The sequence below is a fragment of the Marmota flaviventris genome, chromosome 19, assembly GCF_047511675.1.
Source record: "Marmota flaviventris isolate mMarFla1 chromosome 19, mMarFla1.hap1, whole genome shotgun sequence".
Classification (NCBI taxonomy): domain Eukaryota; kingdom Metazoa; phylum Chordata; class Mammalia; order Rodentia; family Sciuridae; genus Marmota; species Marmota flaviventris.
In genome coordinates this window covers 20,823,307-20,841,159 of record NC_092516.1, presented here as the reverse complement: position 1 = coordinate 20,841,159, position 17,853 = coordinate 20,823,307, and the positions used below count along the sequence as shown (strand labels likewise).

The 17,853-nt window shown below is 54.1% G+C and overlaps 3 protein-coding genes across 7 annotated transcripts; 1 reads left to right on the top strand and 2 right to left on the bottom strand.

The window, feature by feature from the left end:
• Positions 1-152: 152 nt before the first annotated feature.
• Positions 153-3,398, bottom strand: Hirip3 (HIRA interacting protein 3). Of its 2 annotated transcripts, XM_027948397.3 has the most exons (7): positions 2,879-3,398; positions 2,681-2,801; positions 2,481-2,595; positions 1,100-2,082; positions 833-1,001; positions 655-753; positions 153-530 (listed from the first exon to the last, which is right to left on the bottom strand). In XM_027948397.3, the coding sequence occupies exons 1-7, from the start codon at positions 2,941-2,943 to the stop codon at positions 367-369; spliced, it is 1,716 nt and encodes a 571-aa protein (XP_027804198.2). In that variant the 5' UTR covers positions 2,944-3,398; the 3' UTR covers positions 153-366. The 2 variants fall into 2 exon arrangements, with proteins under 2 accessions (XP_027804198.2, XP_071461865.1); XM_071605764.1 differs by lacking the exons at positions 153-530; positions 655-753 and adding an exon at positions 542-635.
• Positions 3,399-3,527: 129 nt separating this feature from the next.
• Positions 3,528-12,179, top strand: Ino80e (INO80 complex subunit E). Of its 4 annotated transcripts, XM_027948403.3 has the most exons (8): positions 3,528-3,737; positions 3,892-3,962; positions 4,142-4,194; positions 6,790-6,868; positions 6,948-7,059; positions 7,452-7,568; positions 10,946-11,038; positions 11,623-11,708. In XM_027948403.3, the coding sequence occupies exons 1-7, from the start codon at positions 3,657-3,659 to the stop codon at positions 11,015-11,017; spliced, it is 585 nt and encodes a 194-aa protein (XP_027804204.1). In that variant the 5' UTR covers positions 3,528-3,656; the 3' UTR covers positions 11,018-11,038; positions 11,623-11,708. The 4 variants fall into 4 exon arrangements, with proteins under 4 accessions (XP_027804204.1, XP_027804201.1, XP_027804202.1 ...); XM_027948400.3 differs by lacking the exon at positions 10,946-11,038 and having other exon boundaries at positions 7,449-7,568; positions 11,623-12,179; XM_027948401.3 differs by lacking the exon at positions 10,946-11,038 and having other exon boundaries at positions 3,529-3,737; positions 11,623-12,179.
• A 324-nt stretch (positions 12,180-12,503) lies between these two features.
• On the bottom strand, positions 12,504-16,431 carry Doc2a (double C2 domain alpha). The gene is made up of 10 exons (XM_027948398.3): positions 16,167-16,431; positions 15,699-15,778; positions 15,423-15,497; positions 15,190-15,299; positions 13,724-13,850; positions 13,585-13,644; positions 13,342-13,505; positions 13,106-13,187; positions 12,802-12,898; positions 12,504-12,722 (listed from the first exon to the last, which is right to left on the bottom strand). The coding sequence occupies exons 1-10, from the start codon at positions 16,429-16,431 to the stop codon at positions 12,577-12,579; spliced, it is 1,206 nt and encodes a 401-aa protein (XP_027804199.1). The 3' UTR covers positions 12,504-12,576.
• Positions 16,432-17,853: the final 1,422 nt, after the last annotated feature.

Genomic DNA, 17,853 nt, shown 5'->3' with positions numbered 1-17,853 from the left:
GACTTCGGGTGAAAGAGTCTAGAGGCTGGGATGACTTTGGGGAACCTGGGAGAAATGAAAGGGAGCTAGACCCCTGGTTACTAATAGTACTGCCCGCCCCCCAGCTTTCTGGTCTTAAGATATAGGGAGTAAAAGTGGGGGACAGGTTCTAATGGTAATTACAAACATTCCTTTATTGAGTCTTTTAAAAATAAACCCCTGTAAACACTTTAAACCGAGAATGTGAAGCTGAGAAGTAGTGTCTGAACAACTTATGTCCATGGGGGCTGCAGTCTTCTCTGGTCCTGGTCTGTGCAGGTTTAGAGTAGGAGGTGCCACACACACTTTGTACACATAGAAAGGGTTCCTCCTGGGGGACAGGGAAGCTTAGTTACTCTCTGCATCACTGCTGATGATGCCACGCATATGTGACCAGTCTGGGGGTGCCTGACGGGGCCGCTCCTCCTCTGAGTCCAGTGTTCTGCGGTATAGCTCCCCTGGTGGGACTGCTTCTCCTGAAGGGTTCCAGGCTGTACGTCTGCGTGGCCGGCCTGAGGGCCAGGGTCAGGGACGGAAGATTAGTTGTCTGTGGAAATCCAACCCCATCTGCTCCTCCTCACTCTTCCTCCTCACTTTCCTTTTCATTTTCCTGGTGGCTTGGAGAAGAAGACTCACCTGAACTACTGATGATGTTGGAAACATCCAGGGAAGCTACCTCTGCTGCCTCTTCCCGCTGTTCCTTCAGGGCCCTACACTTCTCTAAGGAAGGGTTACCTGGGACAAAAAAAGCTTGTGTCTCTTTCTCCCCAGCAGCCAGACCCCCTTGTACCTCCCAGGGCACGCACTGCCTCACCCTTCATTCCCAGGGCTTCCAGCTCAGCCCGGAGGACACTCAGACGCTCCTTGTGTGAGTGACAGGAGCCCAGCAGCTTCTTATAGTTTCGATGAGCACCGCAGGCCCGGATGTAGCGTTTTAGCCTCATCACAGCTGGGTGGTCCTCTCCACGGCGACCAGAGGTAGCCTATCAAGGAAAGAGTACCTGAAGACCAAGCCTGCTACCCTGAAGTCAGAGTCTCCCTCTTTATTAGTGGTGGCCTCCTGCCTCAGCTGTTCCCTCACCTTCCTGCCTTTAGGATCTGGACTTCCATCCGAGGAGGAAGAAGAGTTTCGTGTCCTGCCTTTCTTGGAGCTCTTCTTAGATGAGCGGTTTTTCCTTTCCCCCTTGGGGCTCTCTCCTGCCTCGCTGTCACTCACTTCCCTCTCCAAGTCACTCTCCTCACCGTTGACACTGCCCAGTTGGGCAGGTGATTGCACCTTCCCTCTGTCTTCTCCATCCTCATTGCTTCCGCTCTGACTCTGACCACCCTTACACTGGGTCCTGTCCTTGCTCTTCCAATGCACTAGAGGCTCCTCATCCTCCCCACTGTCCTCCCCACTGTCCACTGCCTCTTTCTCATCCTCACTGTCCACTGCCTCTTTCTCATCCCCGCTGTCCTCCCAGTCTTTCGTTTGCCTCCCTGCCCTGCTTTTCTGCTTACAGCTTCTCCCCTCCCAAGCTGATCTTTCCCCTCCATTGCCTCTGGCTCCAGGCTTCCATTCCTCCTCCTCCACCTCCTTCTCCTCCCTGCTCTCTTTCTTGGCCACAATCTCTTCCTCCTCACTCTCCTTTTCATTTTCCTGGTGGCTTGGAGCCCCTCTATTTCCCCCTGCCTTCTTTGCTATTCTCTGGACAGGTTCTTCCTCACTGTCCTCCCTTTCTTCTCTGGCCTGCTTCTTCCTGGCTGAGGCCTTGCCTGATGCCTGTTTGTTCTTGATCCCAGGTTTCTTCCTAGTCCTTCCCTTGTATTTTTTCTCATCTTCCTCACTGCTCCCTTCCTTCCAAACCTTACTGGTTCTGACAGAACCCTCTTCCTCCTCACTGTTCTCTATTCCCATATTTGCAGTCAGGTCTCCTTGCTGTTCCTCATCACTGCTCTCAACCACTTTCTTTAAGGCTTGACTTGGACCCTTCTCTTCCTTGGCTGGGCTGACTTCTGCTGCTGCCGTCCCATTCTTTGTTGGGGATCCAAAGGAGTCAGGACTGGAGGCTGCAGAGCTGGATTCTGCAATGTGGAGAGAAAAGAGGGTTGGTATAGGTTTCTCCTGTCCATTTTCCCTCCATTTGGGATTGGTTACCTTCGGCCCTGCTCTGATAGATGGAAGGGCAGTAGGAAACAGCCATCATTCCATCCCAATTTCTGGTTCCAGATGCCTGGGCCCATATAATGCCTTGGGACATAATATACAACAAATACCTTTTTAAAAAAATAACATTTTTTAAATTGTCGATGGACTTTTATTTATTTATTTATATGTGGTACTGAGAATTGAACCCAGTGCCTCACGCGTGCTAGGCAAGAGCTCTACCACTGAGCCACAGCCCAGCCCAGCCCAACAAATAAATACCTTTTGAATGAACCAGTGATGCAGAAGGCACAGATAGGAGGGAAGAGGCACTAACCTGACTCTGAATTGAAGCGGAACCTTTTGCTGTCTGGGTCACTGCAGGGGGTGGGAGGCCTCTTCACCTTTTTGGTAAGGTCTAGCTTCTCTTCCCTAGAACCAGCTTCATCCACCTCGAGAGCAAAAAGTACTAAGGTTGTGTCCCGCCCCACCCGGGCAATAAACCCCACCTCTGGTGGCCTATGCCTGTGCCCTCACCTGCATCTTCAGCAGCTCTTCCTCCACCAGCCTCTTCAGCACCTGCTTCTCTTCGGGTTTCAGATGATTGCGGCCCACTTGAGCCAAGAACTTCCGCCGCACGATGGAGTGCGTGAGCGTGCTATGGAGACAAGTGTCAAGGCGCAGTCCCCGCTCCACCCCTGCCCTTTCCAACCCCAACTCCTGTCCCTAGTGCACCTGAGGTCAGGTCGGCCTCGGAAGAAACTCCGCGTGAACTCCTGCATCTCATTTTCTTGCGCCATTTTGCTCCACTTGGGATTGGCGGCTCCCGCCTTTTTTCCTGTCCGCCTTGGTCAGCGCGTTTGACAGTAGCTCGCGCACGCGCAGTGCCGCGGCACCGTAAGACCAGGTGCCGGTTGAACTTCGGTGACAGACCGCTGGGGCAGAGAACTTTGGCACACAAAACTTGTTTTCTCTGAGAAATTGAAGGGTCTCGCGACTCCTACCCTTGGTTTGAATTAATCATTTATAAAGTTCTTGTTAGAAACCGATTCGGCGCCGACAGCGTTTGGTTGTAACGTAATCAATTCGCGACGATCCCTTCCACCGTGGCCGCGGACACCGACTAGACCCCTGTTATTATGAAGGTCAGAAGAAAAAAAGCATACTCCCCAAGAGAATAGGAATCTCTGGGGGAGATCTTTTCCTGGCTCCAAAACCCTAAGCACATTTAGAATCAGTAACGGCGCCCTCCAGCGTCCGCCATCTTTATGACGTTATCGCGCCGCTGCTACGCCATCTTCAGCGCAGCCACTAGAAGCCGCGTTCCTTTCCCGGTGTTCCCCAGGAGGGCGGTCCGTGCGGACACGCTGCCTGCGCGCGGGGCACGCCGGGAGTAGTAGTCCGAGAAGGTACTGCTTTGCAGAGTCTCCGGAAGTGGGGGCTCGAGAGACCCGAAGGACCCGGCTCGCCGTAGCTGGACGCCCGACACTGGGTTGCTGCTCTGGGGCGGGTCATGAACGGGCCGGCAGACGGTGAAGTGGACTACAAAAAGAAATATCGTAATCTGAAGCGGAAGCTCAAATTTCTCATCTACGTGAGTGCTGGTGTGGGAGGTTGCGGAGTGCGAGGCCTGGCGCTGAGAGGACCTCAGTTTACCCATGTGTAAAGGGGGTGGGGCGAGCTGTCTTCGGGTTCCCGGCCCCTTTATCGACCGCTCTTGATCAGCGCCCGCCCTGCTCGTGATACAGGAACACGAGTGCTTCCAGGAGGAGCTGAGGAAGGCGCAGAGGAAATTACTGAAGGTTTCTCGGGACAAGAGGTGAGGCAAGTTGCAGGGACGAGGGCAGTGTGACTCCTAGAGATCCACCATGTGGCCCCATCCTGGAGTAGGACCACAAATGCATGGGCTCTTAGTAGAATCCTTTGGACCCTCTAGGAGGGTCGGGAGAATATTGCTGAGATGGGAATAAACACTCTCCTTCCCACTTCTTCCCTCAGTTTTCTCCTAGACCGACTTCTGCAATATGAGAACGTGGATGAAGACTCCTCTGGTGAGTAAGGTCATGAAAAACTGGAGGTAGACGTGGCTTTTGGCACTTAAGCAAGTCTTCCTGGGTCCATCTTCTTAGGCATTGGAAACTGATGCAGCCTCCAATGGTTCTTAAGCCTCCACCTCTACCATTCTTTCATTCAAGTACTTATGGAGCATCTACTGTGTTTCAAGCTCTGTGCTTGGCACAAGAAATATAACAGTAGCAAAGACGGACAAAGCACGTGGTCTCTTGTAACTTTTATTCTAGTCGAGAGGAAATGAACTAGAATTTTAGTTAGCAATAAGGATTTAGATAAAAAACAGGATAATGCAGTGGTGAAGTGGTGATTTAAGTAGAACAAGAGTAGACTTTTTTTTTTTTTGGTCAAGGCTCAGATAGTAAATGTTTTAGACTTTGTGGAATATGCTTTCTTTAAGCAGTTACTCAGCTGGTGTGAAAGCAGCCTCAGCCAGTATTGACATATTTGGCTGTGTTTTGATAAAACTTTATGGACACTGAAAAGTGAATTTCATTTAGTTTCCACATGAAGTATGATTTTTCTTTGGCTTTTTCAATCACTTAAAAATCTAAAAGCCCGCCAGGCACTGTGGCACATACCTGTAATACTAGTGACTTGGGAGACTGAGGCAGGAGGATCACAAGTTCCAGGGTTGACTTAGCAACTTAGTGAGTCCCTAAACAACTTAGTAAGACACTGTCTTTAAAAAAAGAAAGAAAGAAAAAGGACTGGTGGTAGCTCAGTGGTAAAGTGCCCCTGGATTCAATCCCCACTAACAAAAAAAGAAAAGAAGCAGCAGCCAATTTTCTGAGTATAGGGTTAGAGCTTCCTAGGCAGAATAACAAATATAGGGGCCCTAAGGTAAGAACCAGCCAGGCTTGTCTGAGTAACAGGGATGAAGAGTATAGGGCATTGTTTTTCATATTGTTTTTAGTATTAACAATTAACAATGTTACAATACTGTTAATATATTTTACATTTTGATCAAATCTTCACATATACACTTATACAATCAAATTTAACAAAACATTTTTAATATCACTATATGTAGTTCAACCCTGTTTTTTAGACTACTTTTGACGCTGGTTGCAAACTTCATGACCACTAGTGGATTGAAACCCAGAATTTGAAAAAGCTGTAAAATAATATTCTGTTGGACCATACAACACCCGTTATTCATTTACTACTATAGGAAAATTGTAGATAAAGTTAGAAGTAGGCAGGGACCAGCGTACGTAGGTCATGACAAAAAGTTTGGCTTTATTTTAGCTCCTCATTCTGTGCTTCTCCCCACCCTAAAGTCTTTCAGTAATTTCCTGAAACTTCAGGATGGGGCGGTGAGAGAACCCAGCATGTTCATGATCAGAGGGGGTTAAATCTGGGGAGCTTTGCCAGAGATGTAAGCCTCTACTTTTATTCTAAAGGAACCCAAAGTTTATTCAAGGAGATGTTCATACTTGATACTTCTCACAGAGTGTGAGGAAAACCATGACAAGTGAAAGTAGAGGGTTCTGAGAGCCAGCAATTAACTGGGCCTGAGATTCTAGATGACTTCTGAGAGAAGGTGGCATTCAATCTTGCTTTTGTGTGAAAGGGTGGGGGAGTATTTATTAGTGATCAAACCCAGGATTTGCACATGCAAGGCAAATACTCTATCACTGAGCTACATACCTGGCCCTTTTTAATTTTGTTTTGTTTTTCAGCGGGGGTCTTGCTAAATTCCCGTGCTGGCCTTAAACTTGAGATCCTCCTGCCTCAGTCTCCCAAGAAGCTGAGATTACAGGACCATGCTACTCTACCTGACTTGAATCCACTATTTTAAAAGATTTGTCTGAGGGGCTGGGGATGTAGCTCAGTAGTAAAGTGCTTGTCTAATGTGCATGAGGCTTGGGATTCAATTCCCAGAACCACCACCAAAAAAAAAGAAAAAAGAAGAGAAATCAGCAACTGCATATATCATATTCATCACTTTTGAAGTAAATGATGGGTCTTCTAGGAAGAAGTATTGAACACAAAAAAATTATATTTTTGAGTAAAGAGGTTAGAATGATAGAGTACAGTTTTAGGAGTTGAAGTGTATAGTTTAGTGGTAGAACATGAGCTTAGCATGAGTGTGGCCCTAGGTTAGATCTCCAGGACTACACACACAGAAAAGACAGTTTTATTGGGATAGGGTTAGATTAACAGGACCCAGAATATGGAATGTGGAGCAGGCAGGAGCTGAAGGCATCTTGGAGGCATATAGGAGGGAGTTACGTAAAATAGTCAAGGAATCACAGTTAATTCAAGTCCCAGTCCTATACCTTACTTTCTGAGCCTCAGTGACATCTGGAAAGTGGAGGTGATGGTTATGAAGACCAGAGGCGGTAAGTGTAAAGGAGCCTGGCACGTAGTACATGTTTGGCAAATGTGTTATGAAGAAGCCAGAGTAGGAAACAGATTGTGAAAGCTGGGGAAGCTGTGGGTCTCCCCAGAATAGTACGTATGTGTGTGCCAGCTGGGGTGTCAGCTTCCTTCTAAAGTGTTGAGGGTACAGCCCTCTGAAGTAGACTGTGAGCCCCCAGCCTCCACTGACCAGCTCTTCTCCTACACAGACTCAGATGCCACCGCATCTTCAGAGAACAGCGAGACAGAGGGAACACCTAAGTTATCTGACACACCAGCCCCCAAAAGGTAAGAAGCAGCCATGGGGGTGGGGGGTGGACCTGGGCCTCCCAGCTGCCTCTGACTTCCTCCTCTGTCTTTTCTCCAGGAAAAGAAGCCCTCCGCTGGGGGGTGCTCCCTCCCCCTCCAGTCTCTCCCTGCCTCCTTCAACAGGGTTTCCCCTTCAGGCCTCTGGAGCCCCCTCCCCATACTTGAGCTCGGTGAGTTGGGGTCAAGGGTAGGAAGTGGTGGACTAAGATGCCTGGGAATAAGGTGGGCATCATTTGGGCAAAGGGGCCAGGCCTCCACATACAGTCACCCCAACTCTGGGGACATCTGTCTGGGTATGGCCAGCAAGCATCCCTGGAGGGAGTGTCGGGGCTGCCCACTTTCTCTCTGGTGTAGGAACAAGGGACAGAATGACTGAGGAGAGCAGATCCCAGGACATAGTCCTGCTGCTGTCCCTTCCCCTTCTATTCTCAGGAGCCCTGGGAGCCACACTCATCACCATCTCTTTTGTTTTTCCATTCTTCCTCCTGTTTGCATTTCTTCCCTTCACCCCTCACCCTGACCCATTCCATTTCCCATCTCCATCCCCCACTCCCACCAGCAGCTGGCTTCTCCCCCTTACCCCCCATTCCCTTCTGACTACCTGGCCCTGCAGCTGCCCGAGCCCAGCCCCCTGAGGCCCAAGCGGGAGAAACGACCCCGCCTGCCCCGGAAACTCAAGGTACCCTGATTTGGGGACGTTAGGGAGGGGCCCCATCAGCAGGACAGCTATCTGAGGGAGGCTCAAGATGGGCTGGGTATCCATTTTTTATTTGGAACTGCTGAGAGTCCAGCCCAGGACTAGGCACTAAGGGGTGGATCCGAGAAGTCCTGACTCAGACTTCTTTTGAGACAAATCTGGGGCAGAACCAGCCTTGGGGGGTTTGGAGTGAGGATGCCTGGAGTCCTGCCCTTACACAGTGGCAGCATGCCCAGGGTCTGCAGTGTGGTCCCAGGCAGGGTGCATTTGCACAGGTCGTGAGTGCTGTATGACAACCAGGCAGCCCCAGAGCGGGGCAAAATTGTGGGATCTAGAATTCAATCAGTACTCCCCCAGTATAACATGGTTATACAACTTTGAGCAGGTCTCTCTGATTCTATAAGTGTTCTAGATTTTGCATCTGTAGAGTAAGTGATCAAACTAGATGGAATCATCAAGTGTTGGTGGAGCACCTGCTTCATGCCAAGCACCATCCTAGGTGCTACATTGCCGTAGTGAACAAAGCAGGTGGAACCCCTTCCCTTGTGGAACTCACATTCTAGCAAGATGGACAGAAGATAAACAAGATGAATAGGTGTCAGGAGAGAAAACAGTCAAGAAAAGGGTGGGGAGCTCCAGGGTGGGTGGTCTGGGATATACTTGAGTAGAGACTTAAAGGAAGTGAGAGCAAGCCACTTGGATCCCAGGGAAAGGGTTTCAGTCAGGGACAGCCAGGCAAAAGCCCCAGGAGTGTGCATGCTTGGCTTGTTCAGGGATTTGGTGGGAGGGAAGTGGAGGAGAGTGATCACAGAGCAGGTCAAAGACGTAGGCAATTGAAGGACAAGATGTAGGCAACTGTGAAGGCCCTTCCAGTTTCTGAAAGACTGTGGCTGGTACAGTGACTGAAATGGGAGCCACTGGAGGAGGCTGAGCAAAGGTGGCATCTGTTCCAATTTACATTTTGGTCACCTTGCCAACACTGCTGTGTGGAGGCCAGCCTGGGTGCAGGGGTAGGGGACAAGTCAGGATGACAGTGATGAAGTGACCCACAGAAAACCTGGTAGCTGTGGAGAGAGTACAGAGTGAGACAGGTGTCCGTTTTAGAGCAGGGGCCACAGGTTTCCTGGGAGACCAAGTGTAGCTGTAACAGGGAGAGAGGGCCCAGCCAGACTCCAGGATGCTCGCCTGAGCAACTGGGGAAGTGGAGCGGCCTTTTTCTGAGATGGGGAGAGTTGTGGGAGGAGCCGAATCTGGAGGGAAGATGAGCTTGGTGTTAAAAGGCCACCTGGAAATGTCAGCATCGGATACATGAGCATGGGGTTCTCGGGGATGCCACTGGAAGTTTTCAACACAGAGGTGGATGGGGAAGGGAAGAGGGCTGAGAGGGAGCCTCAGGAGTGATGAGGAGCCCACTGAGGGCACATTGTTCATTCGGATTGGAATCAAAGTTGATTTGGGACCAGGGTGGATGGCTCTTGGCTCTGAAGTCAGAAGCAAAATACGATGTTGTGTCTAGTGGTTAAGAGGGTGGGTTCTGGGGCTGGGGTGCAGCTCAGTGGTGGAGCACTTACCTAGCATGCCCGAGGCCCTGGGTCCCATCCCCAACACAACAGCTGGCTGGTAATACCCCTGCTGAAGGTTTTTGCTTCTGGCCTGAAAGGCAGGAGTGGAGAAAGTAACCAGGGCAGTCTGGAGCAGATGGGGGACTCTGGCAACGGCATAAGTGTGGGCAGTAGGAGGCGTCTGCTAGGAGCTGGGGCCTAAAGCAGAACAATGCCGGAGCTAAGTTCTAGATTCATAGGATCTTTCCTCTCACAACATATTGGTTGAGAGAGAGGCCCAAGTCAGTCGCCGCATGTGGGGGAGGGGAGAGATCAGGGAAGTGCTCAGAGGAGAGAGAAGATTTGAGAGAACATTTGAGTGGAGAGTAAGTGAGATCTGGATAGTCCAGGCTAGTAGGAAGGGAGATGGAGACCAAGTGGAAATTGTGGCCTGTAGGAGGAGTAATGAGAGAACAATATTGGGAAAACAACAGGGTGGAGTGGGATTATAGAAAGAAGGATTGGATACCCGGAAAAGAAGGTGGTCCGTTACTGTGAAGGGAGTCGGAGTCTCTGAAGATTGTGGGTGAGAAAGAGATGGGAGGTGGCAAGTATGAGCAGAGGTGGCACATTCAGCTGGGCCCTGGCCAGGCGGGTGACATACGCCTGTAATCCTAGCTACTCAGAAGGCTGAGGCAGGAGGATCACTTGAGCTCAGGAGTGCAAGACCAGCCTGGGCAACATAGTCAGACCCTGACTCAAAAAAAGAAAAAAAACGCTGGGGCCTGGTCTAACTTGGTAGTAGAGCACTTGCCTAGTGTGCACAAGGCCCCGGGTTGGAATCCGGGCTCTTCCACCTCCCATGTGGTCTTGGGCATGTCGTTAACTCTGTGACCCTCACTTTCTTCAGTGTCCTTGGAATCATGTGAGGCTAAATGAGTAAAGCGTGGAGATTGCAACATAGTGCCTGAGCCCCAGCAGGCCAGAGCCACATTAGTTCTTGGTCACACCGAGGAGGCCATTGAGGAAGTCCAGGCCAGGGGAGGATATGGGGAACAGGTAGGGATCAAGAGGTAGTAGCCAGAGGAGGGAGGCTCACATAGCTCACATAGCTGCTCTTTTTAGTGTCTGTGTGTCTGACCTGTGGGCGCTTAGCACAGTCTGGTTTTCAGAGCTGGGCCTCCAATTTGCCATCTGTTCTGGCAGGCTCTTGTGCCTGCAGCCTGATTCACTCTAGTCCCCCGTGTCACCCCAGGAGCAGAAGTCAGGGTGAGGCTCCTTGAGAAGCAGAGATCAGGCCATTAGGCCAGATGTGTTAAAGCAATTGGGAGGCCACCATGGAGTCGACATGTGACTATTTCCTGCCATATCCAGTCCAGGGCCACACTAGGCACTGCCCAGTGAGGACCTGGTAGGTCTATTCCTTAAAACTTCCATTTCTAAGCCTCAGTTCTCTCCCCTGTCAGGTAACCCTCCTCCCACTCAGGGTAGCCCTAAGGATTGGAGATCATTGACTGAAGTCACCTGGCACATTGTAGGTGCTCAGGTTGTGCCTACTAAGCATGAGGGCTGCCTCCCATACTCAGAGAATTGTTGTTGGGAAGGCTTTTTGAGGACCTGCCGAGGTGGGACTGGAGGGTTGGTCAGGACAGAGGCCACTTCCCAGCCTCAGGATAAAGCAGGACTTATGACTAATAGAGAAGGATGCTCCAGGTGGAGGGGCTGGCCTGTTGTCAGGAACACTGCACTGCCTGTCCTGAGGGCAGGAGGGCCAGGGCCCTCAGGTGGAGGAGTGACATGCTCAGGTTTGTGTTCTAGAGCGAGCACTCTGGCTGCAGTGTGGAGGAGGAGCTGGATCTGGGAGAGGCTGAAGGCAGGGAGTCCAGTTAGGAGGCTGGTCCCCTAGCACAGGTGAGCTGAGAGGAGGCCTGGCCCAGGCCAGTGGCTGCGGGGATCCAACGGAGGGGTCTGTCCCAGATGTAATAGAAACTTCTGGGGGGGCGAAGAAGCCTCCCAGGCTCCTGGCTGGGGTGGCCTGTGATACCCTCCACTGAACCAGTGAGTCCTGCAGGAGGAGGGGGAGAACAGGCCTTGGTGGCAGGTGGAACCTGAGGGGCCCAGAGGCAGGAGGAGGTAGGCACTCCGTGCTGTCTCTGGCTCTGACTGGCTTTAATTGCTGTTACAGGGCATCCAGGGTGCCTCCCTGGAGAGGGCAGGGCCCAATCTCCCTTCCCAGTTTCCTATCAGTCACCCCACCCTCCCCCATCATCATACCTTCCATCACTGCCCCTCACTCCCAGGCACTTGCTGTTTTGGAATTTGAAGGGGCCAAGGTGGGGCAGGTCCCTGATTGCAGCACTGGCTGACTGGCTGTGTCCTTTGCCCCTTGAATGAGCCTTTGCCCCTTCCCCACCCCTCAGAACTGCCTTAAGGGGTGGTGTGCAGCCTCCTGGAGATCTGACAAGTCTTCCCTCTGTTTCTTTCCCCTGCTGCAGATGGCGGTGGGACCCCCTGACTGCCCTGTGGGCGGGCCACTGACCTTCCCTGCCCGGGGTCCTGGAGCTGGGGTTGGAGCTGCCCTGACCCCCCTGCCCCCTCCTAAGATGCCCCCTCACACAATCCTGAGCACCGTCCCGCGGCAGATGTTCAGCGATGCAGGCAGTGGAGATGATGCCCTGGACGGGGACGATGACCTGGTGATTGACATCCCGGAGTGACCACCCAGCGTCTTCTGCCAAACCGCTGGCCAGCACCCCCTCCCTGTGCCAGCACACATGAGCCCCAGCTTCCTCAGAGATGTTTATTGACGCCCAGTTGCCATGCTTCGGCCACTGACACAATCAGAGAAGGCGTAAACATGCACGAGTGTCCCCCAGGAAGGTGGCAGGGGCCCTGCCCTCACATCCCAGCCCCATCTAGGGGACAGCTATTTAAATGAGTGGCCAGAAGCATCTGCTACCTCACAGGGAGGCAGAGACCCAGTGATGGCCACCCCTTTAGAAGGGCAGCTGTACAGGGCTAGGACTTTTGTGTATTAAAGGAGTGGCTCTTCTCTTGTGTGTCCTCTTCTCTTTTGGGAACATTCTCCTCCTCCAAACCTCCCCGAATCCAACCTCCTCCCGTGCGGGGAGGGGTGGGGCAGCCTGGAGAGGCTGGAGAAAGGAGCAGGGGTCCCTGGGGTGTGGCTCTGACAGCACTCCCCGCAGGTGTGCAGGCGGGGTGGTTTGCATATTTGCAGGTGATAGCGAGTCAGGCAAGAGGAAGTTGCATATGTGAATACAGATCTCCACAGTCCCTCACAAGACAGACCCACGGTCACAGAGACTCTCACACAAATAAGGTGGCGTGGGGTGGGGGCATCCCACCCTGTGTAAACGTGCAACACACTCGTGCGAGGGTTGGGTACTGGACCTGGCCCGAGGGGCCTGTGCCGGGCAGCAGCTGTCCACTCAGGTGGAGGGAGGAGCCCCAGCCGCAGGGGGCAGCTCGCTGGTCAGGGTGTGCCAACGCTCCAGAGCTGTGTCCAGCTGCTGTAGACAGTCGCTCCAGTGCTTTCGTGCCTCTCCTCGGGCGCCTGACCCCAGGGACACACCACCTGAAGAGCAGACAGAGTCAGGGCCTGGCTTCCTGCCCATTAGTCCACCCTGGGCACCACCTCGCTGGGCTCGCCTCACCTATGAAGTCATTGGATTTGCCAATGTCGTAGTCCCAGACAGTGACTTCCAGAGTCTTGGTGGCTAGAATGGAGAGTTCCATCTCGTAGAAAAATTCCTGGGGACAAGATGAACCACACCTCCAGTGAGGCCCTTTCTAATCCCTGCTCTGGTCCCCAGTCCACTCTGATTTCAGTCCTCATTCCACACAGGATTCAGCGTGTTCCTCTGAGTCTTCGTTTTTAGCTTATTGGCCTGGGGTGTGGAGAAAAGGGTTCTGATACTTGTCCCTGAGAAAAGGGTTCTGATACTTGTCCATGTTTACCTCATTAAATTCCGGGTTTAGAGTCTTCTTCTTCACGCGTGTTTTATGCTTGGATTTCTTATCCACATCTGGTCTCAGGTACCTGGGGGTGGGAATGTGATTAGGGATAGGCCAAGACCCAGAGGAATCTAGGGCAAGGCTCAGGGTCCCTGGGGAGGAGACAGTGGGCTATAGGAACAGGCCATGCCCCAGAGGATCTCGGGCAGGTTCAGGCTCCGGCAAAGGTGAGGGCTCACGTCTTAACGTAAGGGTCAGAGTAGCCGTTGACGTCCATGGCAGCCAGGTGCGCACAGCGCATGATGCCCACCAGCAGCCCCCGGCGCCGAGAGCTGTAGCTGAGGCTCAGCAGGATGCGCCCGCGCTCCTCTAGCAGCCCAGGTCCGTGCTCTGCCTGCTCCAGCTGCAGGGGACAGATACAGGGGTCTATCCAGGTCCTCCACCACCTCCCACCCAACTATGGCCCCTGTGAGGCTCCTCACCTCCTTCAGGTAACAGGAGATGCCCCTTAGTGCCGCAGACATGGAAGAGGGTGAAGCCAGCTGAGGGGGCAAAGAGAAGCTTCTGGCAATCTGGCCTCTAGGGCTCCCCCCCCAGGAATCCCACAGCTCCCACACAGACCGGGACTTGGCGCTCAAGGCAAATGTTAAAATGCTTCTTCTGCGAAGGCTTGAGGCGGCGGAGGGGCACTCGGATCTCCCCGATAAACTCATTGTGGCTCAGCTTGTCTTCATCACAGACAGAGATCCTGGCAGGGAACTTCAGGGTCAGGGCCCCCGTACCTGAGCCCTGCTCCAGTGTGGGAGAAGGGTTCTCAGACCAGTCTCAGCTCTGCCCTAAAGCTTGCCCTGTTCCAGTGTCCCTCGCCCTTCAGGATCTGCAGAAAGCCCTCACAAATCTTAGGGACTGCCCCCATCCCCATCCAGGAGACAGGATCTGTCTGAACCCCGCAGGTGTGTGTTGGCGGATGTGACCATAGGTGCAGGCTGTGAGAGCTAGAAGGGCCTTGAGGAGTCTGGGACAGGCAATCAAGGACCCTTCACCTCCTTGGGCCCTCCTGTCCTTTCCACCTGGAGCAGGGCATCAAGCTGGCAGAGACATGTCAACCCAGCAATTAAGAAGTGAAGGTCTTTATTTCCGTCTGCCCACTCTGTACTCATGCTGCTGCTGCTGTGACCAGCTAATGTGCTGAGCAGCTGTGGCATGTGGGCATGTTGAAGTCCCAGTCCTGCCATTTATTACCTACCTGCGAAGTCACTTAACCTCCCTTAGCCTCAGTTTCCATCTGTAAAATGGAGATAATGGGTACCCAAATCTGGAAGCTATGCTGAGGGTCAACTGACAAAGAAATGGAAAAACTGCTCACTGGTGAGTTCTCAGTAATTTTCAGGCCCCGTTCTCACATCTCAAACATGGTGCCAGCTTTTCTGGTTTCTGCCTCTGTCCCTCACTCCCCCAAAGTGATCTTTGTAAAACAGCCCTGACCATATCCCCTTCCCTGATGCAGACCCTTCTGTGGCTCACTCTTGTCCAAGAACAAAAACTAAGGCATCACTGCTTTCATTACCCCTGAGGGATTGCATCCCACATCTCCATCTCTTTCAATGACAGAACAAGTTCTCTGACCCCGAAAAATTCCCTCAGAGGTTTTAAGTAAACACAAGACAGGGCAGGCAGACCAAAGCACAGATCCAACTTTGGTCAGAGCTTCTGACAAGGGGTCCCATAAAAGCTTTCTGGAGGAGGCAGAATTTGGACTGAGCTCCAAATGAGTGGGATTTAGGCTGGCAGAGAGGAAGCCGAGAGCTTCCAACAAAGTCAGGAGTTATAAAACTGACAACCAGAAGACGCTAGGTAGTCCTCTATGGGAGGAACAGCAGGAGGTACTTTGGGGGTGGCAAGGCCAGGAAAATATCTCAGCCTGCTGCTGAAGGGGCTGGAGAGCCACTGATTGTTCTTGAGCATCAGCAAGGTAAGGGCTTAATGGGATAAAAAGAGGTCACCCAACCAAAGAAAGTTACAATAACAGGTGTCCCAGAGGAGGTGCCAGGCTAGAATCCTTGGCAGCAGGGAGGTTGAGCCCTCACCTGAGCACCTTGTGAGTGATATCATCGTCTGTGATCCCACTGTAGGTCAGGTCCTCATTCCACACAGGATTCAGCGTGTTCCTCTGAGTCTTCGTTTTTAGCTTATTGGCCTGGGGTGTGGAGAAAAGGGTTCTGATACTTGTCCCTGAGGCCCCTAGAGAAAGGCAGAGGCTGGGAGAATTTGGGTTGGACCCACAGATGGGACCAAATTGGGAGAAAGAGGATACTGTTACCTTGCAGGCTCCAGGCAGCAGGTGCAGCTTAACATAGGGATCAGCTAGGCCATTGAAATCCATGGGCTTGAGGCCCTGGAGGGAGGACAGCAAAGAGAATGGTGACTCCCAGCCCCTTCCCCCGCCCTCTGCAAAGCAGGATTCTGAAGGTGTGCAGCACTCAAGGGAAGGTGCCAAGGAGGCAGGAAGGAGTGGGGTTCAAGCATAAAACACTGGGGAAGGGAAGGAAGGCTGGGACCCCATAGGGTCAGAGCCTGGCAGGCAGGGAGTGCCCACCTTGGCCCTGAGGATGCTACAGTGCAGAGTGCAGGAGGCCTGGTCATAGAGAAGGTCGAACTCCAGTGTGCCCAGGGCAGCTGCAGAAGAGGGGAAGGTGGCATGAGTCGGCATGCCAAGACAAGTGTGTGTGAGGGACCCATGGCTGAACGTGGATGTGCACGACTCCATCTCTGTGGGCCCGTGAGTGTGTGCAAGAGGCTGAGTGGGCATGTGCATGTGTGCGTCTGGGTCCCTGGCTCGGCCGCCACTGGGGCTGTGTGGGTGGTGGAGTGTCTCAGCAGAAATATTGAATATTAGCCTTGCTCAAGCTGTAATCTCCACCCGGACTGCAGCTGTGGTGGCAGCCCCACCATCCCTCATCCTTCCTCCCCCCTCGGCTAGTGCACACCCAGCAGGGCCTGTCCCCTCCCACAAGCCTGGAGGCCCCCCATTAACACCAGGAGCCCTTCAAGTCCCCAGACTCACTGGTATCGTCTGAATCATAGCTGTCCACCTCAGCTCGGTCCTCAGGCGTGGTGGCCCCAAGGAGGGCCGCAGGAGGGGCTAGAGCCAGGGGTGCCAGATGAGCTGGGGCCTCCCGGCAGCCCCCGCCCCCGCCTTCAGGTCCTGGTCCCCGACGAGGGAAGTAGTCAGAGATCTGGCGGATAGGCCGGATGGGCCCGGGGCACACGTTGATGGCCATGTGCTCCTGGATATTGATGGTCATGCGGTCGCCCCTGCGGCCCCTCATGCAGCACCCCTGGCTGGGGGAGGAGGGTGTGAGGGCTGGCGGCGGCTGGCTGGCTGGCTGACTCCTCATACCTATGCCTGCTGGCTGAGGGCCAGGCTGAGCTTCCTGGTCTGTGGGGCCCTCTCTGGCCACCCTTCCTAGGTGTCAAGGGAGAGGGCAACCTGTGCCAGGGAGTGGGCAGGCAGGAGGCCTGGGCCCTCCAGACCAGGAGCCTGGCTCCACAGGGGTTGAGCTGCCAGGCCACTCCCGGCACACAGAGCAGACAGGTCCTGGCTCCCCTCAACCTTGCCCCCCACCTCCAGATTGTCCCTTTGTCATCTTCCAGGCTCAGTCCTCTCATCCTGGGCTCCCCTCTGTGCCTGGGCCCTGTATACCCCATAGCAACCCCCAGAGGTCCCTGCCTCTAAGCTCTGGCCATCCCCTGCACCAGGCTCAAGTCTGGTCCGGGTGTCACCCACCCCTCTGGGCTTCCACTTCCTGCTGAGCCTTCATTCTGCCCCGGGATCTGTCTGTCTGCCTGGTCCCCCTTGCCGCTGCCTCCTGTCTTTCCCGCAGCCCAAGGTGATGCCTCCTGACCGTGCCTCCCAAGGGGAGCCAGAAATTCAGCCGCAGGAAAGCTGCACAGCCCCGGAGCACACAGGCTAAGGCGCTCACCCTCACCCTCACGCCCCCGGCCGGCCCAGCCCCCTGCACCTGTTTCTGTGCCTCCAACAGGTGCCAGGCACTGGGCGGCCGGCGGGCGCAGGCTGGGCGGCGGCGGCCGGCGATTCCCGGGCGGCCAGCAAGAAGAGCGCGAGTCGGGCTGTGAGCGCCACGCCGAGCGGGAGGGAGCCGAGAAAGTGCGGGAGGAGGGGGTGAGGCGGGCGGAGGCGAGGATTCAGCCGGCGCGGCGGGGGCGGAGGGGCGCGGGCTGGGCAGGGGGTGGACTCTCCGGCTTACACCCGCCGCCCTCCACGCGCAGCCCGGGCACACTCAGGAGCGCACGCGAGTGCACACACAGACACGTGTGCTCGCGCTCCCGCACGGGCACGCGGGCTGGCACACACTCGTGTGCACGCAGGCTGGCACACACACACATCTCGCCTGGGCATTCCCGTGCACACACGCCTGGACCCCCACGTGTGCAAGCTCACACACATGCACCAACGAAGGCACGGGAGGGGCACACTCACCCAGGAACTTCGCATACACACACACTCGCCAACACGCGGGCTCCCTGCGCCACCAGGAATCAACCGCGAGAATTACCGGGTGTTTCCCAACTCCTCCCGGGAGACCCGGGCCCCGGCCTCGCCCCCTCGCTGCCTGCCGAGCCCACAGCGCCGCCTCCCTCCCTCCCTCCCCCCCTCGCTCTCTCCCCCCCTCGCTCTCTCCCCTTCCTTTCGGGTCTCCCGGGCCAGACCACCAGCCTGGTTGCCATGA

What these genes read in the sequence shown, in the direction of transcription:
- Doc2a (XM_027948398.3), bottom strand. Translation starts at nt 16,431, where the DNA reads ATGAGGGGCCGCAGGGGCGACCGCATGACCATCAATATCCAGGAGCAC. An exon ending in GTAGCATCCTCAGGGCCAAG is followed by an intron (nt 15,498 to 15,698) that starts GTGGGCACTCCC and finishes TCCTCCCTCCAG; the next exon opens with GGCCTCAAGCCCATGGATTT. An exon ending in TCTGACCCTTACGTTAAGAC is followed by an intron (nt 13,188 to 13,341) that starts GTGAGCCCTCAC and finishes TCCCACCCCCAG; the next exon opens with GTACCTGAGACCAGATGTGG.
- Ino80e (XM_027948400.3), top strand. Translation starts at nt 3,657, where the DNA reads ATGAACGGGCCGGCAGACGGTGAAGTGGACTACAAAAAGAAATATCGT. An exon ending in AGCTCAAATTTCTCATCTAC is followed by an intron (nt 3,738 to 3,891) that starts GTGAGTGCTGGT and finishes CTCGTGATACAG; the next exon opens with GAACACGAGTGCTTCCAGGA. An exon ending in GCCTGCCCCGGAAACTCAAG is followed by an intron (nt 7,569 to 11,622) that starts GTACCCTGATTT and finishes CCCCTGCTGCAG; the next exon opens with ATGGCGGTGGGACCCCCTGA.
- Hirip3 (XM_027948397.3), bottom strand. Translation starts at nt 2,943, where the DNA reads ATGGCGCAAGAAAATGAGATGCAGGAGTTCACGCGGAGTTTCTTCCGA. An exon ending in AAGAGCTGCTGAAGATGCAG is followed by an intron (nt 2,596 to 2,680) that starts GTGAGGGCACAG and finishes TTTGCTCTCGAG; the next exon opens with GTGGATGAAGCTGGTTCTAG. An exon ending in GGAAGCCCTGGGAATGAAGG is followed by an intron (nt 754 to 832) that starts GTGAGGCAGTGC and finishes TTTTTGTCCCAG; the next exon opens with GTAACCCTTCCTTAGAGAAG.